The sequence below is a fragment of the Phocoena sinus genome, chromosome 5 (genome assembly GCF_008692025.1).
Source record: "Phocoena sinus isolate mPhoSin1 chromosome 5, mPhoSin1.pri, whole genome shotgun sequence".
Classification (NCBI taxonomy): Eukaryota; Metazoa; Chordata; class Mammalia; order Artiodactyla; family Phocoenidae; genus Phocoena; species Phocoena sinus.
Window position 1 is genome coordinate 14064734 of NC_045767.1, and position 16815 is coordinate 14081548.

The 16815-nt window shown below is 37.4% G+C and overlaps 1 protein-coding gene across 9 annotated transcripts in view; it reads right to left on the minus strand.

Annotated features, from left to right (window-relative positions):
- The window catches only part of LARP1B (La ribonucleoprotein 1B), a 125018-nt gene that overhangs the window by 81718 nt on the left and 26485 nt on the right, over window positions 1-16815 (minus strand). For 7 of the 9 annotated variants that reach the window (XR_004349983.1, XM_032632605.1, XM_032632606.1 and 4 more), the window contains exons 8-11: window positions 15055-15199; window positions 9600-9774; window positions 6005-6177; window positions 3487-3852 (exon numbers count right to left, since the gene is read on the minus strand). Coding sequence is in view for 8 of the 9 variants with exons in the window: in XM_032632605.1 (XP_032488496.1) it covers window positions 3487-3852; window positions 6005-6177; window positions 9600-9774; window positions 15055-15199 (859 nt within the window). In the remaining variant the exon portion in view is untranslated. Of the gene's footprint in view, window positions 1-3486; window positions 3853-6004; window positions 6178-8023; window positions 9021-9599; window positions 9775-15054; window positions 15200-16815 lie in introns of those variants that run through there. The other 2 variants (XM_032632609.1, XM_032632610.1) reach the window with 2 other exon arrangements.

Consider the following 16815-nt stretch of genomic DNA (forward strand, 5'->3'; position numbering starts at 1 on the left):
CCGTGGCATGTGGGATCTTCCCGGACCAGGGCTCAAACCTGTGTCCCCTGCACTGGCAGGCAGTTTCTTAACCAGGGAAGCCCAAGCTGTTCACTTTCATTACAAAATAATTTGAGTAAATTCTTTGAGGCCTAGGATAAAGGTGAATGTCTTCACAAAAAAGTCAGATTTGCTTCTGCTAATTTCTGGGAAATAAACAGGCCACAATCACTTTAAATTTATGACTAGTAGTTACTCTAGTCACCCACATAGTGTGAATTTGGGTTGCATGATTATAACTTCTACGCCAATTTTTTTCTCCTTATTCTGCTTAGCACAACTAAGGAAATACGCTTTGTGGTCCCATAGAGGCGAAGATGAGAAAGCAGTTAAGTTCTCTTTCCCTAGGGTATTTTCCTTAGGTACCAATTCAATGGGAAAAGGACTCCTGTTGGAATCCCTGACTTTGACTGGGCCATGGGTTTGTCTTTTATCCCTATATTTTGGGTGGCTTTTGCAAAGCTGAACTTCTCAAACTACCCAAATTCCAAAATGGTCTCCCAGGCAAAACTAGTTTCAACACTCTACTTCTCTATGGTTTTATTCTGATAATAACTTACCTTGTAGATCTTCAAGGATTTTAAGTAGATATTTTCTCATTTATTAAAAGGCCATTTTAAAAAAAAAAAAAAGGCCATTTTAGTTGTCTTCAGTAATAAGGACATGTCAGAAACAGAAGGCCTACACCTACTCTTTGGTACAGTTCAACACAGCTTCTGGATTCAGCAAAACTTCCTTTACAAAGTCAGAAATGATCAACAAACAACACTGCCAATTTGGCATTCTTTTCATTTATACCTAAACTCAATCTGTCCAGCTTCTGACACATCTGATTATTCTTTCCTCTTGAAGACAGTGTTTGGCTTCCACACCAGTTTCCTATACAACTCCTAAATGATCACTCCTCAGGGCTCAGACCTGGGTCTTCTAAATTCTACATTTCCTCTGCTACCAATTTATCTTAAATTACCAACATACATCTCCTGGACTACTTTAATAGCCTCCCAACTGGATTTCTTCTGCCACTCTTGTCCCCATCTAATCCGTTCTCTGCCATAGTAACTAGTGATATTTTAAAAATAAAAATTAGATCACATCCTGTTGGCCTGTATAAAATTCTTCAAGGTACTGCATCTGAACTTTAGGTAAGTTCCAAACTATTTAACATGGCCCACATGTTACCTTCTAAGATCAGATGCATGTCTATATATCTATAACTGTTCTCTTACATAAATACTATCAACAGACCTTTTTTCAGTTCCTCAAATATACCAAATTCTTTCCCATCTCAGATCCTTACACCTGCTAGTCCCTTTTCCTAAAATATGGTTTATCTGTTATTTGCATGGTTCATTCTTACTCATAGTTCCTATCTCACTATAACTGTGACTTTCTCACAGGCATTCCCTTATAGCCTAATCCAATAGCATCTTGTTCTTTTCACACTTATCATAATTTGTGATCAAGTACTTATTGCAGCTCATTTTAATGTCTATCACCCCAATTATTTGTAAGAACCAGGCATGTAGAGATCCTACTGTTATCTTCCCCTTCCACGGCCAGGACCTAACACAGTGTCACACACACAGTAGGAGTTTAATATATATTAAATAATTGATTCCTCTCCCTCTAAACAGACTCTCAGAAAAAGTACAATTCTAATGAGAAATTATGTGTTGAGCACAGAATTAGAAACAAAGGAAATAAGTAACAGGAGTGTACACAGGGATCAGATAAGACATAATTACGAGCAGACCCATAATGCTTAAGAGCCATATAGCCAAGATTACTTTCCCTGGACTAATATTTAATGGCTAAGGCAATAGATGAATTAATTAAACTTAATTATTGTTGTCTACACGTTAAAGCAAATAATCATCTATCAACAGGATATGTTTCTCAAGGTGACTTGAAAGTTCGTTATTTGGCACTCTGAAAATATTTTCCCACAGAACCAATATTATACACAGAGGTTAGGTTCCCCCGGTTAGTTCATAATGTTTAATCTGTAATTCATTTATCCATTTTAACAAATATGAATTGAGCACTACTTTGTGCCAGGAACCGTTGTAGCTGGAGATGCAGCAGTGTACAAAATAAGACAAAAATCCCTATCCTCATAGATCTTACATTCATGAGATGGAAACAGAAAAGAAGTAAGTGCAATATACAGAATGGTAGATGGTGAAGAACAAAGCAGGGCAGAGGGATAGGGAATGGAGGTAGTGCAATTTTAACCTATTATTAGTTTATTTTCTATTTCTTTTTGTTCCCAAAAGGATTTAAGTTAGATGTTACTTAAAGAACTTAAGTATCACAAACAAAGTAACAACCCTTACACAAGGAAAGACTTTCAACCAAGAAACTTTATAAAAACACACTTCCTTTCCCATAGCAGTAGGACAGAGAGAACTGCTCAGGCTCTAAGTCACTGACAAGCTACCATATCCTGAGGCAGGATCTCCAGAAAGGCAGGGGCTAGAGAAGAGGGTAAAAGCAGTGATGGAGAAATTCCAGGAAGAAAAGAAATGAAGACTCAAGAAGGAAAGCACACTTATTGATGCTATGGAGCTCCACAGACAGCCAGCCCCTTCTTTCCAACCACAAGTTGGCTGGCTTTCCTTTCTAGAACTGTATTTCTGACCAAGATCTCTTTCCTATTTGGCATATTATACTTATATAACTCTTCCCTCATTATTCTATCCCTAAAACAAATATTTAATTTGGGGGGGGGTTCTGATCAATTTAATGGCAGAAAAAGATTCTTTTTAATTCCTATCTATACCATTAAAAGTCATATAAAAGGAATGCAGATAGCCAGTAGACTACTCTGGCACTCTCTTACTGTACCTTAATAACTGGGATAGGTACCAGGAGGTGGGGTAAAACGCAAGAAGATAAAAAATTGGAACAAGGTTTCAAACACCACTCCCAACAACAAAGTTATGATTGGACAAGGAGAGAGAATCAGCCAGTTTAATCTTCTATACTTGTCAACAACCAGTTCTACAACCACAGAACATGCACTGCAGACTAAGGTGAGAAGGACACAAGGGGCAACAAAAGTAACTCCTTTGTGAAACCCTGCTCACATAGCTAGGTGATTAGCCAGGAAAGGAAAAAGCATATAAACTAAGCCTGTTCATAACTTTAGATTTTATTCCTTCTTATGAGAAAAGGCCTTCTTATTATTTTCACCTGAAAAAAGGGTTTTTAATCAGTGAGTGTTAATATTTATTTTTGTAATTAAAGTACTTATCTCACTGTCATTTTAATAAAATAATTTTTCAGGTTGTGAATGTCAGATATATTTCCAGGAATTTTTCAAATTAAATTTATTTATATTCAAAATTTCATAAAATAAACCCTCAAGTTTAGGAAAACATAAGCAGCAATGTGCCATCAAAACATAGTATCAACAGAAAGATGTTGATCAGAAACAATTACCTTTACGGCTGTGTGTTTGTTTTCATCTTCTTCCATCCACAAATCCTGCTCATAATAATATAAGCCATCATTGATAACTTTAGCAAGTTCAGATGTAATTTTTGCCCGAGATATGTGGTTGCCTGTTCGATCTCCTCCAGGATGTTTTCTCATGTAAGGTGGTGTCTGAGTTACAATCAAAATCTTATTTAAATCCTGGTCATCAATTTCATAATCTGAATCATTATCAGACCAATCAGTAAATGTGTTTTTTCGCCCTTCTATTTGTTCCATCTCTTCATCAAATAAAAAATCAAGTTCTTCTTGTTCTTGTTCATCTGGAAGATATGGTTGATTTGATGCCTCTTCAGGTAGAGGTGGTGATTCCTGAAGGAAGAAATTGGTATTTTATATAAAAACATTGTTATCACTTTTACAATAAATGTCACATAACAATGTTAACGTAAGTAATATCAAAACTGTATGCTTGGGCTTCCTTGGTGGCGCAGCGGTTGAGAGTCTGCCTGCCAATGCAGGGGACACGGGTTCATGTCCTGGTTCAGGAAGATCCCACATGCCGCGGAGCGGCTGGGCCCGTGAGCCATGGCCGCTGAGCCTGCGCGTCCAGAGCCTGTGCTCCACAACGGGAGAGGCCACAACAGTGAGACACCCGCGTACCGCAAAAAAAAAAAGAACTGTATACTCAATAACTAGATTAGCAGTCAAACTGTAAAAGAAAATCACACCAGTATTATTCCAGGCCCATAAATATAAAGTAACTGCTAAACAATCAGTTTAAAAAATCCCACAAAGCTGAAAAAAGAAGGATTATATTAAAGACTCCTTTAGAGTTAGAATGGTCCTTAGTACCAACTTGTTTTACAGATGAGGGGAAAAAAAGGCCTAGAGACGTGACACTGTTTGTCTACAATTGCAGAATTAGTCCGGACTAGAACAACCAAGGACTTTTTTTTTCTTTTTGGCCGTGCTGCATGTCATGCGGGATCCTACTTCCCCAACCAGGGATTGAACCCACACCCCTCGCAGTGGAAGCACAGAGCCCTAACCACTGGGAATTCCCAGAACAACCAGGGTCTTCTGACTTCCAGATTCAACGATCTTCCCTAGTCTCAAAGCTTTTTACCTCACAATTATATTAATACCATAATTTGCCAATAAGAAAACAAGTATAACTATCAGAAGATCAGAAATTTTTATAATTTTCTGGAAAGCAGAAAGCAAATGGAATTATATTAATAATAAACATGACTAGAGGAAATAGAAATCTAAAACCCATATCAAGGAAGGCTGGGACTTCCCTGGTGGTTCAGTGGGTAAGACTCCGCACTCTCAACGTAGGGGGCCCAGGTCTGATCCCTGGTCGGGGAACTAGATCCCACACGCATGCCGCAACTAAGAGTTCACATGCCGCAACTAAAAAGTGCGCATGCTGCAATTAAAAAGATCCCACATGCTGCAGCGAAGATCCCGTGTGCTGCAACTAAGACCCGGCACAGCCTAAATAAATATTCAAAAAAAAAAAAAAAAAAGGAAGGCTACAGGGAAGGCAGACACCATTGATCCCACTGGGGTCCTAAAAAGTTTTAAGATGGTAGGTACAAAGAGCAGGAAAGGACTATGTGACAGCAATCAAAATAGGGGGGCTTCCCTGGTGGCGCAGTGGTTGAGAATCCGCCTGCCAATGCAGGGGACACGGGTACGTGCCCCGGTCCAGGAAGATCCCACATGCCGCGGAGCAGCTGAGCCCGTGAGCCATGGCCGCTGAGCCTGCGCGTCCGGAGCCTGTGCTCCGCAGCGGGAGAGGCCACAACAGTGAGAGGTCTGCGTACCAGAAAAAAAAACCACAAAAAAATTTTTAAAAAAACTGAAATATTATTCAAATATAAACTAATTTCAAGTAAAAAAGGTTAAAGCGAAATATTCTTAAATCATATTCAGAAATAAGATAAATTTTAAAAAATGATACAATATTATTTATTTTCAACTACTTAGTAACCCATAAGCTTTACTGAAGGGCAATGGTTCCAATTTTTACCATTTTTCTTAAAACTTTTCCAAATTTATATATGTACCTCAAAAACAGTGGCCTTACACTCCACTCAGAATTCATCACACTTTGGACTTCCCTGCTGGCGCAGTGGTTAAGAATCCGCCTGCCAATGCAGGGGACACGGGTTTGAGCCGTGGTCTGGGAAGATCCCACATGCCGCAGAGCAACTAAGCCCATGCACCACAACGACTGAGCCTGTGCTCTAGAGCCTGCAAGCCACAACTACTGAGCCCATGCACCTAGCCCACACGCTAGCCCACACGCCTAGCCCTAGCCCGAACTCCCCAACAAGAGACGTCACCACATTGAGAAGCCCGTGCACCGCAACAAAGAGCAGCCCCCACTCAACGCAACTAGAGAAAGCCCACACACAGCAACGAAGACCCAACACAGCCAAAAATAAATAAAAAAATTTTTTTAATTTCTAAATAAGATATATCACACTTCACTTGGGTCATAACAACTTACCTTCAATTTCACTGGGGATGGACAATGTCTCTTTTTTACTTCTATCCAAGGTTCTGAGTCCAAGTCGGGCAAACTGGCAGACAAACCTCTAGACATTGCTTGAAGATTACTTGTTTCAGTGTTTTTCTTTGGGCTCAGTGGACTTCCAATTCTTGGAGAATTTGGGGCAGACTCTAAAATTTTAAGTTAGTTCTATAGTTAAAATAATGGTTTTCTTACTTATAACAAACATTTTTTCTTTACTTGGGCATTTTCTTTCTTCACAAAAACATGATAAATCAATCTCAACTATAATCTTTCAATGATTTTCAATCCCAAAGGGGTTTGTAAGATGTATTCGAGTGAAGCCAATGAATAATAACAAGAATGTTATCAACCCTTATGCAGACACATTCATTCAAACTTCTCAAGAATAACAATGCAAGTCACTAATTATGACAATACATCTATTTGGGAGTCAATTCTCTGTGAAACCTTAGATTCATTAATTGTAGTGAAATTAGGGAATCTTAAATGCTACTAAGCAAATAAAATTCATATTTTATTCAAGGCAAAATCAATCCTTCATTGTTCTGCTAGGATCTATACTAAGGCGGCCAATACTCATACTTTTCTCATCTCCTTTGCCTAACAAGGTTTACCTAAATAAATGCAGTTTGGCCCTTGGCTCGCAGTGAATACTGTGAAGACTAGAATGTCATGTCATTAAAGTGCAATGTCCTGGTAATAACAAAACATTTTACAACTCTGCTGGAATTAAAAATGCCTTTCTCCACACTTTTAATCAAAGTAATTATATGCTCTATAAAATACAAATCAATTCCTTTATAAATTGTTTTTCAGAAGTCGAAGAATATTTAAGTTATAATGCAATATGAACTTGCTTTGGACAAAAAGTGTTTTAAAAACAAATTTAGACTGTAAACTTCTAAACATTATTTACTCCTCAAAGCCAATTCCCTGAAAATATTGCAAAGTTGAATACTACAGAGAGAAAGTTGAAATAAACGAACACCAACAATCCTAACTTACTAAATGAAAATGCAAAGGCACATTCCAGGAGTGAGTCTGAGAGAGTATTCCAAGATTTTACTTTCATCTACTACATACGAGAATCAGATGGATTTATTATCTTCTCCATGGACACACAGATCCAGGCTTCAACAACCAGATTACTATATTGCTTTAAAAAGAAGTATAATGATTCATAACAGAAAACGCTCTAAAACCGCACTGTTCAATAAAATAGCCACTAGCCTTGTGGAGCTACAAAGCACTTGAAATGTGGCTAGTGCTGAAATGTGTTCAGGATAAGTGTAAAATACACAGCAGATTTCAAACACTTGGTACAAAAATAACATTGGTCCATAATTTTTATATTAATGTCATAATATTTGGGTATATTAAAAGTAATTTCATTTGTTTTACAGCTTTTAATGCTATTAAAAATTATTAGGATTACATGTGTGGCAAACGTAATATTTCTATTGGACACTGCTGCTCTACAACTTAATGGTACATGTCATCAAGTGATCCAAAAAATTAGTACGAGTGAAAAGGTTTGGGCTGTCAGTATTAATACTGAAGTTATAGGAATGAAAAAAACATTAACTCTAGAGAACCCTATTCCTAATACTATGAATCATCTCTGTTCATGCAGTAAATAAAGCTTTAAAAGTAGACTAGGAACCACCACTAGTAACTGGGAGAATTAACTAAATTAGTATGTATAGTTCATGTATACACGATGAGAACAGTATCTGGCACAAGGTAGAGAAATTAGTATCTACTATTTTTAACACAGAAATTGAATTTTTAAATACCTACTTAAGTTTATGATATAATCATCTCTAATTGCTCTTTAAGCTTGAATAGTGTTTCTACCATGAAGTTGTATGTTTCACAATATTCACAATACATGTGCTTATATTGGGTTGGCCAAAAAGTTCGTTCAGGCAATATGTATGTGCATGTAAATGAGTATATTTTTTAAAAAAAAAACACAAAAATGTACAAACATTGTGATTTTATTCTTGTAATTTTATTAATAATGCATAAATGGTTAATGGACAGGCATCACCAACTTGACTGACCTATCTTAGCTACCCTGTGGAAAAAGTATTTTCTATTTAACAATTGACCGAATGCCTCTTCATAAGACGGTTAAAACTGTCATCTTGGACCCCAAGTTTACACAATAACTTAATGTAACTTACCATCAGACATTGTATTCTTTTTTAAAAAAAACTTTAAAAATGTCACTTGAAGTTCTTCAACTTTTAAAACACCTGCCCAAGTTGCTTGCTAGGTGTAGAGGCACAGAGGGCTGACAATCAAAGAAACACTAAATAAAAATATCTGTGAGACTGTCCATCAGTGCTTTATTGATGGGAGGTCTCTACACTGGTATATCAAAAATACATTCTGAAGAGTAAAAAAAAAAAATACTCTCATTCGTTTCTTAAGTTTCTTATCCCTTAGTGTCCACATTAATAAATCTTATAGTCCATGCGAAACACTACGACAACATGTGAATTATACAATGTACACTATACTGTGGAGAGCAAATCAAATAGCAAAGGACCTAACAATCTGAGAAATTCCACTCAAGCCTCTCTATTTCTGCTTTATTGATCTGGACACAAGTACATAAGTCTGGAAGGAAAAGACAGAATCTTGCAATATTTCCAGAATGATAATTAACTTTCCCACCGCGAACAAAAGTAGCACATGCAGCCCAGGCCAATTACAAACAAATGGGCAGCTCCTATAAAAACAACAGCAGTCCTCTGGTCTGTCTTTCATCATCATCACAAAGGTGTTTATCTCCACTGTAGTGTTGGCCCAACCTCCTCCACAGGAGTTGGGAGTAGACATTCTTGCACAGAAGTCTGGTCGCTTTCATTTCTGCAGACGATTTGTTCCAATGTTTATAATGATATTTCAGTGAGTCACCTATTCCTCTGCATATTCCGATCAAATGACATCCAAGAGCATCAGTAGATCATCACCCTGACTGAAAAAAGTTTAAGCACACATATTTTTTCCCAAGAGGGAATGTCTTAAAAATGATCCAGGAAAAAATTCTTAACATTAAAGCAAGTTTTGGAAATTCTAAATACCACTAATTCCTTAATATATTATTACAATAACTTCATAAAAGATCCCCAATTCTGATTTAGAATATAGGTCATCTTGTCATTTCAAGACAAAGTTGAAGCACATAAGAAAAAAATTAAAGGAAGGCTACCCCCACTCTTGAGTATAAGACTTTTAGACTATTCCAATCTTACAAGGGGAAAACTGGCGGAATACATCTATAATCATTTAGTAAAATTAAGAAGATAGGTAGAAACTCCACATGTGACAAAGTAGACAAATAAGAATAAATAGAGCAGAGCTCCTCCCATAATTCTTAAATCCCTATTTAATTTATAACTTTCTGCGGGAGGCAATATGAATAGAATTTAAAGCATCATAAGTCACTGGGTTATCTTTAATTTTCTATTGAATCTATATAAACTTTAAAAAGGAAAGGCAAATTGGACTAAATAGCCCACTGTTATGCTGTTTGCTCTAGAAGAAAAGCTGTTACCTGTATGTGAACCAAAGGCTTGGCCTGGTACAAACTCTGGGCAATCAATCAGTTGAGAGAAGTCTGTTTGTGGCACACTACGTGGAGGAGGGCCCGGAATTGGCCATTTTTCTGGTTCTATCTTTTTTCTCATTTTCTCGTCCACAATTTCCACTTCTGTGCTATCTTTCAGTGCCTATAAATAGGAATTTTGAGTTATTAAAGAACATTCATTCAAAAAATTTAATTGTACCTCCTATACTTCTAATAACCTAAACATTTTTTAAGTCTGAAATCAGCATAGGGTATTACAGTTAATGTATTCTCAGAATATTCTCAGAATATCCATGAACAGAACAGATTTTAAAATAATTTGCCCCTGTAAAGTAACAAATATCCTGATTTAACATGTAGCAAATTATTCCAATTGTGAAAAACAAATTTTCAATTAAGGAGTATTGCATCAACTTGAAGCAAACTACTATAATTTTTTATTGACAATTTTTTCCGCTCCTATCTCCTTTAGTTTTCCCTTAATATCACCAAATAAAATTTAGGCATTATATTTAATTATTGTAATAAATACCACCATTACTGAATAATAAACACACACATGCAGAGATTCCTCATAATACCCTGTAAGTGTAAAGCAAGTTTCACAGATGAGGAAATTGAGGCTCAAAGAAATAAAGTAACTTGATAAAGGTTATGGACTTAGTATGAGGCAATAGTATGAGGCAATACCAGGACTCAAACCATTTATTATCTGTCCAACATGAGAACCCTCAGCCACTAGGATATGGTGGCTCTCAAAAATAGCTTGCTGGGGCTTCCCTGATGGCGCAGTGGTTGAGAGTCCACCTGCCGATGCAGGGAACACGGGCTCACACCCTGGTCTGGGAGGATCCTACATGCCGCAGAGCGGCTGGGCCCGTGAGCCATGGCCGCTGAGCCTGCGCGTCCGGAGCCTGTGCTCCGCAGCGGGAGAGGCCACAACAGTGAGAGGCCAGCGTCACCTGGCTGTAATTTAAGGATAAAATAAAACTAGAACAAAATTTCTTCCAAATAAAAATTACAGCCTTACTGATCTGAATCTTCCCTGAAATTCAAGGATACTCACACCTTGAGAAACTAGAAAAAATACAAATATAAAAACTCAACATACAAACTGTTAACTTATAAAGATTAAAACTCGCTATATTTTAGTTGGAGAACACATTATATGTATTACTTTAAGTATCTTACATTTGTATGCCCTTAATATTAGTATCATACTTACTTCTCAAGTAAGTATATTTTCTGTAACTGGACATTACTTTAAAATTAGTATTAAAATTATTTAAAAACAAACTCTTTTGATGGGAATCAGGATACTCACTGAAAGAGAAGAGAGTCTGAAATATAGAATGAAGGAAATAAGGAAGAATCTTACAGTAAAGGGTCTGAGTTGCTGATATGTGTATTTTTTTAATGTATTTTCCTAGTTTTGTCCACTGAATGTTCTAGAAGCAATGACACCCCAGTAGCAAAGCAGTATACCCAGCATCCAGATCTTGCAACAACATGAATGAATTTCAAAAACTACAAATGAAAGAGCCAGGAGACAGAAGAATTCTATTTACACAAATGTAAAGAAAAGACAAAATAAATCTCTGGTAACAGAATCAGAAAAATGCTTTGGTTTGGCGGGGCAAAGGGTGAGGGGATGGGGGACTGACTGCAAAGGGCCACTAAGGAAGTTTTTAGAGTAATTAACTATATCTTGTTTGGAGCAGGCTTATACAACTTTCAAAACTCGAAATGAACACCTAGTAGCCCTGAATTTTACATAATGTTATTTACACCTGAATTTTAAAAAGAAAAAGAAAAAGAAAAATCACCTTAAAACTTTGCTATGGGCTTAAGTTTTTCAAAATGTTTTGGAAAAAAACCACCAACAGTGTTCGCTGGTATGTGAAGCAAGTCAAACTCTGAACAGCAGTAGTTTTAATTGGTTCAATATCTTGGAAAAACGTTTAGCAGTATTTACAAAGGTAAGCTCGTATATATATATATGTTTGTATACACACACACACACACACACACACACACATATGCACATGACCTGTTACCCATCAATTTCACAGAAAAATAAGTGCATGTCCATCCAAAAATATGTACAATAATAATGTTCACAACAGTCACATATTCAAGCTGTAAAGAACCCAGATGTCTATTAAAAGGAACCTGAAAAGAGTTATATTCATACAATTGAATACTACTGCAAAATGAAAAATAAACAACTGCCACACACAACAACAACATGGATAAGCCTTACAGAAATAACAAGCAAAAGTCAGATATAAAAGATTTCAAATAACTTTGATTATGTAATGTTTAAAAAACAAGATGAAGGACCTCTCTGAAAAGCAACTACTTTGAGGAGAACAGTGATTCAGACTAGGAGGGAGTACAAGGGAGCTCCCTGGGATGTTGAAAATGTTCTATCTTAATCCATGTAGCAGTAACACAAGTATGTACATAGGGGAAAGTCATTCTTAATCTTATAACTTCTAATATACAATGTATAAGTTATGTCTCAATTTAAAGAAAAATTTTCAGGAAAAAATTCAAAGTTCTTTATATATAGCTATTGAATGATCTTCCAATATATGCTGTTTTTATAAAAGGAAGGGGTATAACAGTATATGTAGTAAAACATGAACTATCTCAGGAAGAATACACAAAAAAGAAGTAACACTACTTGCCATACCAAGGAAGGTTTAACTAGTTCACTGCTGGTGAAAGATGAGAAGGAAATTTTTCACTATATACCCTTTGAATCTTGAATCACAGGGAATTAATTCCCTACTGAAAAGAAAAGAACAAAAAAAAAAAACCTCAAGAAGAAAATAAAGAAAACAGAAAGGGGGAAAGTTGTGACTCAGGCCTTAAAAGACTCATACAAAAACTTAAGGGCTTCCCTGGTGGCGCAGTGGTTGAAAGTCCGCCTGCCGATGCAAGGGACACGGGTTCGTGCCCCGGTCCGGGAAGATCCCACATGCCGCAGAGCGGCTGGGCCCGTGAGCCATGGCCGCTGAGCCTGCACGTCCGGGGCCTGTGCTCCGCAACGGGAGAGGCCACAACAGTGAGAGGCCCGTGTACCGCAAAAAAAAAAAAAAAAAAAACAACTTAAAAGGCTCACAGCATACACAAATTAAGGAAAAGATCTAGACATATTTTTACTAAAACCAAATCTTGGTTATCTTGAACTCCTAAACAATGAGCTACAGTATACAGTCAACATTTCTGGGTGTCTGAGGGGTTTTTTCCTATTATTTTCTATTATTTCTATTATATTGTACTATAACTATGTTAAGTGATAACACTGCAATAGCCATCATATTACAATATGCATATGTATCAAAGTAAAAAAAGAAAAAGAGTGCAGTAAGGTGGAAAACAAATGGGAGAGGAGGAAACAGATTCAGTAAGTTTAGCTGTGTAGACACACTCAACCAGAGCAGATACGGGTGTTAGCTAAAATATATTTTGCTTCTTTTGATAGTTTTTTCAAGACAGTTAAGACTTAAGCATATTCAAATACGTATAGGAAAAAGCTGGTAGAAAAGAAATGAAGATAAAAGGAGTAATCAACAGAAGGATATCCTTGAAGACTAACAGTAACAGCAAATTCTTATTTAGAGCTTACTGTGTACGCCAGACACTGCCATTACACATTTCATACTCATAACAACCCTATGAAGTATGTATTGTTGTAACAATTTCCACTTTACAGAAGTCTCAGGACACTGCCTGAAGTCACAGAGCTAGGAGGATATGTATGCAGGTTCTAAAGTCCATTCTCTAAATCAGTATGTTTATACTGCAAAGCCTAATGAAGCCTTACCTTCTTAAGGGAAAAAAAGACATCTTTCCCACTGTAATAAGTGGTAGGTACATAATGAATGTTAAGTGAATTCAGACCTATGCTATTCTAAATCACTATGCTTATGTGTTTCTATGTTTCACAGTAGTAGTATTTCTGTTTTTTTTTTTTTTTTTTTGCGGTATGCGGCCCTCTCACTGTTGTGGCCTCTCCTGCTGCAGAGCACAGGCTCCGGACGCACAGGCTCAGCGGCCATGGCTCACGGGCCCAGCCGCTCCGCGGCATGTGGGATCTTCCCGGACCGGGGCACGAACCCGCATCCCCTGCATCAGCAGGCGGACTCTCAACCACTGCGCCACCAGGGAAGCCCCTCACAGTAGTAGTATTTCTTACTGTAAATCAGTCACTGTGGTGACTTCGCTGGTGGCGCAGTGGTTAAGAGTCAACCTGCCAGCACAGGGGACACGGGTTCGAGCCCTGGTCTGGGAAGATTCCGCGTGCCGCGGAGCAACTAAGCCTGTGCACCACAATTACTAAGTCTGCACTCTAGAGTCTGTGTGTCACAGCTACCAAAGCCCCCGTACCTAGAGCCCATTCTCCTCAACAAGAGAAGCCACCGCAATGAGAGGCCCACGCATCACAAGAAAGGGTAGCTCCTGCTCACCGCAACTAGAGGAAGCCCATGCAGAGCAGCAAAGACCCAACACAGCCAAAAATAAATAAATAAACTCTACAAAAAAAAAATCAGTCACTATGTATTAATAATGCTAACCATAATGGTAACACAAAAGTTTTTTGTTTTCTTTTTTAAATATCCTTTCCCGGGCTTCCCTGGTGGCACAGTGGTTAAGAATCCACCTGCCGATGCAGGGGACACGGGTTCAAGTCCTGGTCCGGGAAGATCCCACATGCCGCGGAGCAACTAAGCCCATGCGCCACAACTACTGAGCCTGTGCTCTAGAGCCTGTGAGCCACAACTACTGAGCCTGCGTGCTACAACTACTGAAGCCCACACGCCTAGAGCCTGTGCTCCACAACAAAAGAAGCCACTACAATGGGAAGCCCACGTACCGCAACAAAGAGTAGCCCCCACTCGCCGCAACTAGAGAAAGCCCACGCACAGCAACAAAGACCCAGTGCAGCCAAAGCTAAATAAATAAAATAAATTTATTAAAAACAAAAAAACAAGAACACAACTAGAAAGCCTATTTTAAATTAGCCTTCTTTATATAGGAAAAATTCTCAAAATTTAAATTTAATTTACATTTTAATTTAATAATTTAATACATGCTATTTTATAGCAACCTGAAGACTAAAAGGACCAAGAACACCCAAGAGTGTTCAAGTTTGTGTTGGGGTTCAACCCATCTAAGAAGGATCAGGTTAAAAATAGGTGGAAACATCATTAAGTAATCCTTTGAGGGGTCAGACATTTATTTGGGTTTTATAAAATGGCAAAAAAGCCTTGAGATATAGTCTAAGCCTTAGGTAACTACAGCTTGTTTTTGCTTTTTCCTTAAAATTGTTTAATAGACTTTATTTTTTAGAGCAGTTTTTAGGTTCACAGCATGACTAAAGTACAGACTGTTTTTGTGTATGAAAAATTACCTCTAAAATGAGATTAAGGTTTGTAGTGAGGGCCTGAACACGGTGGAAACCAGCAATCAGGGAAATAGGCAAGAAACCTTGCTCATCCATCTTTCTCCTAAGAAAGAAGTCCCGTTCCAAGTTTTCTATACTGAAGTAATATTCACTGAAAAAAGAAATAAAGAAGTAAATATAAATTTCATCAATTTATTCAACAGAATATTAAAATGTCTATGGCTTATAATATCAATTATTATACAACTATTTTGATTTAGTAATAACATTATATACATTTAACACAACATACATAGGGTAAATATAATAACAACAAAACCCTACTGTTAGTAATTTCTCTTACACAGGTAGAAAGAAATTTAGAATACTACCTTCCCAAAAATGTACTTCTTTGTAGATCAGCTTTACCCAGGTATAAACAATTAACCATACTTTAAAACAGTTCAATAATTAACTTTTTAATGAGTCAATTAAGTGAAAAATTTCATTTCAAAGCTACTTGAACTTGCTTCATTTAAATAACAAAGTTAAACACATCAACAGACTGCCTTCCAACTTTTTCCCATCACTGAAAATAATGGTATATTGGAAGTATTCTATGTCAAGTTTACAGAGTAGTTTGTTTTCTAAATTGGCAGGGTACTGACATTGTTTAATACTTCTGAACCCTAGCATTCAGCACAATGCTTAGTAAAAACTGAGTGAATATGTGGGCACAGATGCACACAATTTTATATTTGAATGGTTCACTATCTCCCCCCTTTGAGAGCCAGAACTATAAAAGACGTTAAAAGTGAACGGAAGGGCTTCCCTGGTGGCACAGTGGTTGGGAGTCCGCCTGCTGATGCAGGGGACACGGGTTCATGCCCCGGTCCGGGAGGATCACACATGCCGCGGAGGGGCTGGGCCCGTGAGCCATGGCCGCTGGGCCGGCGCATCCGGAGCCTGTGCTCCGCAATGGGAGAGGCCACAACAGTGAGCAGCCCGCGTACCGCAAAAAAAAAAAAAAAATAAGTGAATGGAATACAGTTAAACAAAGAATATCTGCAACACCATGAGGTATATATATGGGCAAAAAAAAAATACAGAAGCAACTTATACACCTTAATCTTCTCTCTAGGAAAGTATAGAGAGATGTGTAAATGAACAAACTGTATCATCAACGACTACAAGTTCCAAGATATAAAGATAATATGATAAATACATATAATAATGGCATTTGAGAAACACATATTTAAATTACAGCCTGCATATAAAAAAAACGAGAACAAGATTCTAGAAAAGCAGAAGAGGATAAATAGGGGGAAGTGTAGAAAAGAATAATACAAAAGAAATACATGACATCAAATGATATGGCTTACCGTTTAAAAATCCTATACTGTTTCCAAATCACAGAGCAAGTTTTCAAAGAAGGGTGGCAAATGATAAGAAAGCACGCCAGCTCATATTTGGGAGTAAGGTTGGGTAACTCAAGATACCGTTGAATTATTCAGGTCAAATTCTAACTTTGAAGAAATAATCACCTACAACTGAAAACTGGCTTTGAGCTACCTTTCACTGGGTGGGAAAAATGTCTTATTTTAGAAATGTAAATACCCAAGTTGCTTCTTTATACTCTGATATTTATCCAACTGTCAAAGTGCAAAGCTCCCTGAGATCAGTGAAATTCAACTGACATCGCAGTAACACTAATAAATCATTTACTCTTCTTAAACACTAAAGAAAATAATTGAAGTCTTGAAGAAATTAACATTTTGATTTTTGTTA